Source organism: Nestor notabilis, unplaced genomic scaffold (assembly GCF_000696875.1).
Source record: "Nestor notabilis isolate BGI_N333 unplaced genomic scaffold, ASM69687v1 scaffold8991, whole genome shotgun sequence".
In the NCBI taxonomy this organism is placed as follows: domain Eukaryota; kingdom Metazoa; phylum Chordata; class Aves; order Psittaciformes; family Psittacidae; genus Nestor; species Nestor notabilis.
In genome coordinates, this window is record NW_009915143.1 from 11,568 (window position 1) to 18,433 (window position 6,866).

The following is a 6,866-nucleotide window of genomic DNA, read 5'->3' on the forward strand; positions in this document are numbered from 1 at the left end:
TAAAAATGATCAGAGAGTTAACCCAGGGAAAGGGCTGCTAAAGGAGCAGTGGAGAATGAGCAGCACCTCTCCCTTCCTAGGGAAATAACCTCTGTGCATGGGTTTCACTTTTACATTTGCTTTTCTTTCTTGTGACTAATGAATAAAACCTCTGAGTTTGGCATTCCCAAAAGTTAAGTGTCTGAAGGTGAAACTGTCCCATGATTTGCTTCGTAATTTATGCTTTTTCGTGGTTTATGTAGTTACTACTGAGATGGGTAAGAGTTCTTCCAAAAATAGTCACCCTGTAGAGGGATTTAGCCCTTCTCCTCCTACTTAACACAGTCTAATTCTGCACTTGCACAGTTGCTGTTTTGTCTTGGTGCGGTAAACAAAAGCTAAATATCAACATCAAATAAACTGATTATTTGGAGCTATTTCAAAGACAACATTCACCCAAAACTAAACCTTTACAGTAGATGAGAAAACACAACAATTTTCTGCAATCACAGTAGCACACAGTATCACTTTATTGCCAATAAATGGCAATTTTTAGCCAGGCAGCTCCTAGCTAAGTCTTTATTCTGATTTTCTTATCTAATAACATACATAAAAGAGAGACCTTGAATTAAAATAAAAGGTACCTCTAAAAATGCTACCTCTCCATCTTTGTTGGAAATCCACTGTCTTGGTAAAGCTCAGCTATTTACCTGTATACTGTGGTAGGTGGAGAATTAAGTGTGTCGTAGATGAGCCTCACATGTCCTTGGTACAACTCCAGAGCCAAAGGATCGTTGTCTCCTTTGTATAATAAGATGCCATTGTCCTTGTCCGTTGCTACCTGTGAAACATTAATAGGCAGGTAAGGTTGCTTAGTAAGATAAGGTAAATATGATTAATAAATCATATATAAAAGCAACAAAGAGAGCAAGCACCATGAGACACAGAAAGGTCTTAGTGACATTGAGTGGCCTTGGACACAACCAGGTCAGCCTCCCACTATGGGATGGTGCCCTTGCTTCAAATAAGAACTAGCTGTCAGGAAATGAAAGCTGCAATTTATTTGATCCCTCTTAATAGACTGTTGCTGTATTTTTGGTGACACATAAATATATTTCCCAGCTACTACCCCAGCCTGAAGTGGAGATTTGGAAAATCAACTCTGGCAGCAGGAGCATGTCACAATGACAAGCAAACAGATTTCAGCAGGCACTGATCTGTCCACAGATATCTAATATATCACATATCACATATATGCTCACAAAGAAGGAAAGAAGGACCTATCCCCACATTCACCATAGCCGTGAGTTATTTGCAAGCCATGCTGATTTCAAATGGGACCTTAAAAGAGTCAGGAAGAACAGAGTAGCCCTTGTCCCTCACTCTTGAGCCCTTTTAAGTAAGATTTCCTCTATCTGTTCTTAATAATCAATGTTGTATTCTAATTTTAATTCACTAGTGATTAATGACTGGATGCAAGAATAATATTAAGCCTGGGAAACAAGAAGTGAGAACATCATCTGCATGTGTAATAACCAGTTTTGTTCTTCAAGCTCTGGCCAATGTAACGTGTTTTGTACACTTAAGAAAACAATGTCCAGATTTTCAGCTTTAAAGTTGACCTATAGTATGTGGAGCCTTCAGGGAGCCATATTTTAGAGTGCCCATATTTACAGAATCTCTTTTATGGTATTAAATAATAGGGATTTTGAAGAAAGCCTGGAGTTTCGATTATACATGAATCAGCTTCATTTTCATATGAACTTTATACTCAAGCTATTAAGGAAAAGATAAATATTAATTATGGATTTTTTTTTCTCCTTAGAATAAAGTTGGCAGGAATCACCCTTTAAAAATCTATTCCGAAGGAGGAGATTTGTTCCTCTTTCCCATGTCTTGACATCGGTATTTTAATTACAACCAAACTCCATCAAGTAAATCTAGAACATGATTTCCAACTGTGGAATACAATCTTTTCAAACTGAGAAAATAAATGCTATGAAATAAATATACAGGTATGATTTTTCTTGTCTTGTCTTTTGAAATGTTAGGCCTCATTTGCAGGGGGGAATCTAACACAGAGACAGGTTAACAATCAGTAGCCTAAGGAAGACAATCATGTCATACAGGTACTCCACATGTCTCTTTAGGAGAAAACAGATAAAGCTAGAAATTATTCCTTATGTACTTTGGGATATTAGGAAGGGAAAAGATTAGTTTAATACTTACTAGACTGTGAATACAAATAACTTCCAAATCACTTAAATATCATATTGGACTAAGTGTCCAAAACACCTTTGATCGACAGCCACAAAGAGGCCAGTGGTGGCACAGCACTTTGATATCTATTTTCCATTATCTTCTGAACCTTAGACCTCAAACCCCATTTAGGTATAACTACAGGACTGTAACAAAATCCTGCACCTTTCATCTACTGAATGTGCACAGTATCTTACAGTACAGTAATCAAAATACTGTCTGGAAAGGCCACTTAGAGCAGTTCTTAATAAGCGTCCTAATATTAAGCACTAATTGGTATGGGATGAGCCACAATGCTGTCAACCAGTAAGAAGCCAGGGAGGTTTCCTGAACTATCTCTATTACATTGCCAGTCTGGGAGCAAGGGGGTGGTGAGATTCTGGAGGCAGGTCCACAAAAGTACAGTGGTGCCTTAGTTGTCCCTTCAGGTTTCAGAGCAGGCCACTGACTGACAAGCTGACTCTAACTTTGCCAGCATCTTGGTCAAGGGATCCTGCTCTTTCAGAATGAAAACATCTGTAAGAGTACATGTCCTATGGCTTCGGGAAGCACCGAGCTGTTCACCTGGAGGGAGATGTTTGCCTGAGGGCGGATTTTGGCTGGCGGCAGCTCCACGTAGGAATCCTTCCCCACGAAGTTGACGGTGATGAGCTTCTCGCACTTCTGGCCTGCGAAGCCAGCGAGGCAGCGGCAGACGGGCTCGTGGTGCACGACGATGCACTGCGCCCCGTTCTGGCACTCGTAGTTGTCACACGGGCTCGTCTGCAGCAGGACCATTGGCGGAGGAGTTTCACAGAAGAGCCCACTGCAGAAAGAAAAAGTGGGCTCAATCTCAGCTTGTTTTAAGGAAGGAGACCTTTCAGATGCTGACAGGATGCCACCACCGTGGTACAGCGACTCGAGAGTCAGTTGCCACGTGCCTGCTTTGCTGTGAGAAAGCCCTACAGCACAATGCTGTACAGAACATCTCCCGGCTGGGTCTGAACAAGCCAGTTCAAATACTGAAAGCAGTTCATGCTGCACTTTGCACCGGCTGTTTAGCTCTGCAAGGGACAGCAGTCTGTCTACAATAGCTGCCATCCTGTAGAGGTTCCCAGCAAAAACTGGGAGCAATTTAAGCCCAAACCTGAGATACCTCCATCCTAGGCTTTTTGATTTAAGTCTATATCTGCTGTTGTAAGTGGCAAGCAAGAGGAAAATCCTCTATTCTTATTCCTTTTACAGTCTCCTTACTTGGTTTACTGCATATCAGAGTGTATCAACAGATGGGCAACTGCTAACAGGCCGCAGAAGCAATGCACTGATACCACACTATTTGCTGGGCAGTGTCCCTGAACTGGTTGTCTCTATCAGCATGAGAATCATTCGCTTTATTTTAGCTGAGTTTGTGGATGGCAATGTCCTGTATCAGAACAATGCAAAGGAAAGGAAGCTCTCCTGGAATCCGTGGGAGCTGAGAAACAAATGCCAGATCTGTGGTTCAGTCATAACGACGTGAGAGGCTGAGCAAACCCTCCCGCAGGAACCTGTGAGACGTGGGGCTTGGGCCACATCACCCAGGAGCAGCGGTGGCTTGGTCCCCAGGCTCCTGGTCTCAGCATGGCTGCACCCTCATCGGTGATCCACTGGGGTGAAACATCCACCCCAGCAAGGCCGGAACAGGGAAAAGGGAGTTGCAGTCATCGGTCACAGTGTGCCAGGCGTCAGGCTAAAACCCTCTGCCCAGTTCACCCACTGCACCTGTGGCACTGCAAGGGGACCCAGCCAGGCTCTCTGGCTGCTGCACACAGTGTGCCTGTGCCTTTACACCCCAAACTTCTCATTACAGCCACTGTTCAAACCCAACGAACCCTGTTTGTACTGATGAGAGAACATTAACTCTTTGCATGGAAGAGTTCTGTGACTGCTTGAAAATGTGTATCCTGTACAATGATGAAAACTTGGTAGGCGGTGAGCAGGGAGCATGTGTTGGGCTGTGCTGGGGGGACACGTGTGGAGAGCTGCGGTGAGGGCTGGGGCTCCGGCTCCAACCCTGTGTTCAGTTCTGGGCCCCTCACTACAAGAGAGACATTGAGGTGCTGGAGCGGGGCCAGAGAAGGGAATGGAGCTGGTGCAGGGCCTGGAGCACAAGTGTGATGAGGAAGGGCTGAGGGACCTGGGGGGTTTAGTCTGGAGAAGAGGAGGCTCAGAGGGGACCTTATCGCTCTCTACAACTGCCTGACAGGAGGATGGAGCCAGGAGGGGGCTGGTCTCTGCTCCCAAGGAAAAAGGGATGGGACAAGAGGAAACAGCCTCAAGCTGCCCCAGGGGAGGGTTAGCTGGAGCTGAGGAACAATTCCTTCCCCAGAGGGTGCTCAGGCATTGGAACAGGCTGCCCAGGGCAGTGCTGGAGTCACCGTCCCTGCAAGTGTTCACACCCCACCCCGTGTAGCCGAGGCCTCAGTGCCAGGGGTTAGTGGTGGCCTTGGCAGGGCTGGGGAAGGGTTGGGCTGGATGAGCTTGAAGCTCTTTTCAACCGTTTGATTCTGTGACTCTATGATTCCTGCACCACCTCTGTGTTACACAGCACTCACAGCACCAGGGCTGAGAGCCCTCCGGGAGAGCACTGTGGCAGAGCCGTTTGTGCAGTGAATAACCCACCATCCCAGTCCTGGAACAGTGAAATCTCTCTAGGAATTTCCTGCCATTCAGGGAGCACTTTGTGGAATCACAGCACTCTCATAAAAACAAAGCAAAAAATGCCCCAGATCTCGCTCCTCTCCAGTCAAGCAGGTGGTATTTGGAAGCTCAGTGAATTTCTAGGCAACCTTCCTGGATACAATTAGAGTAGAAACCCAAGCCATTCCCCTACAGTAACTATTACTGATTTGAGACATGCAAGAACAGCAAATAAAACAGCCACAACATACTCAAGACCAGTCTTGCTCAGCCACAGAGACCAGGACGTGCTGCCTGTGTAACAGAAGGAAATGGAGATGACTGATTTCCTTTACACATTTTCCCATGTGGAATTTTGCACAGAGCACCACAGCTCTATCTTTATTACTCTGTGGAATGCGAGCCCAAACCTCTCCCTGTCCCTGTTCCTCCAGCACACACCACTCTCTGGTCTGCCTCTGGGAAACACAAAGGAGAGAGGAATATGCAACAAAATAGGAATGTGCTAAATCCTGAACTGCACCAAAAGCAGTGGAGCTGGTCTGCTCTCCTGTTTGAGAGAAGAGACACAGGGCTTTACATTGCTACTTGAAGAATACCTTGAAAGAGCAAACATTTGGGATTGGCACCTGGGAGAAGGCCAGGAAAGCTCTCCTATTCCCAGGACTGCAGCAAAGGGGCTGGCAGAGCATGGAATACCCCAACCAGCTTCCTAACTGCCCTAATCTGTATGTGGGCCTCGGGGCCATCCTGCTCCAGCCTGGAGTCATGTACACAGACACACAGATATTTCCTTCTCAGCCAGAACCACCTCTTGGTACTTCTCAGGATAAAGTGCATCTCAACACTTTTCTTACTGCGTTGCCCTAAACTTCCTTTATTCACCACACAGATGGGGTGAAGCTTCCCAGCCAGGCTCCACATGGCCATCTCATTGCTACCTCGCTGCTCTAAGGGTATGCAGATACGGTTGACAGAGACCCCTGATCTTCCCTCTCTGCCAAGTGACACTGGGGGCTGTCAGTGGGCACAGTCATAGGCTGCTAATACTATTAGCCAACAGTTCAGGGAGGGGGTAAATATCCTCTACCAGAAGAGCACAATCTTGCACAGGGACAAGCCAATCTAGTCATTGAGACAAATGTATCTCAACAGTGTGATCTGGCAGGCAGTGCTGCTGGCAGCCAACAAACACCACTCACTCTGCTCCGAGGAGTATGTGAAGATGTGCAGGGTGAGTACAGTGGGAATGGGAGCATGGCAGGCAGGGGAGTAACTGCACATGGGTGCATTGGGCTTGTGTAGCAAGGTCTTGTTGGGGTGGCTACAGGGGTGGCTTCCATGAAGCTTCTGCTGGAAGCTACTCCCATGTCCAATAGAGCCAATGCCACCAGCACCAAGGTGGACCTGCCACTGGCTTAAGGCTGAGCCGTCAGTGACAGTGGTAGTGCCTCTGGGATAACATGTTTAAGGGGGAAGGAGCAATTGCAGCCAGAGAGGAGTGAGAATATGTGGGAGGAACAGCCCTGCAGACACACAGGTCAGTGCAGAAGGAGGCAGGAGGTGCTCCAGGTGCCAGAGCAAACCATGGTGCAGACCATGGTGAGGCAGCTGTGCCCTGCAGCCCATGGAGGTCCACATGGAGCAGATACCCACCTGCAGCCCATGGAGATCCATGTGGAGCAGGTACCCCCCTGCAGCCCATGGAGATCGGTGTGGAGCAGGTACCCACCTGCAGCCCATGGAGGTCCATGTGGAGCAGGTATTCACATGCAGCCTATGGAGGAGCCCACCTGGAGCAGGGGGATACCCAAAGGAGGTTGTGACCCTGTGGGCAGCCTGCACTGGAGCAGACTCCTGGCAGGACCTGTGGCCCCATGAAGAGAGGTGCCCATGCTGGAGCAGGTTTGCTGCAGGAGTTGTGACCCCACAGGGGGGGTCACACTGGAGCAGCCTGTGAAGCACTGCAG

At 47.5% G+C, this 6,866-nt stretch overlaps 1 protein-coding gene across 1 annotated transcript in view; it reads right to left on the reverse strand.

Annotated features, from left to right (window-relative positions):
* Positions 1-689: 689 nt before the first annotated feature.
* Positions 690-6,866, reverse strand: part of LOC104413075 (slit homolog 3 protein-like) — a gene marked incomplete at its 3' end in the record, with an annotated part of 56,993 nt that continues 50,816 nt past the window's right edge. Inside the window, exons 7-8 of the mRNA XM_010023982.1 lie at positions 2,803-3,043; positions 690-820 (exon numbers count right to left, since the gene is read on the reverse strand). Of these exons, the coding sequence (XP_010022284.1) occupies positions 690-820; positions 2,803-3,043 (372 nt within the window). The remainder of the gene's footprint in view (positions 821-2,802; positions 3,044-6,866) is intronic.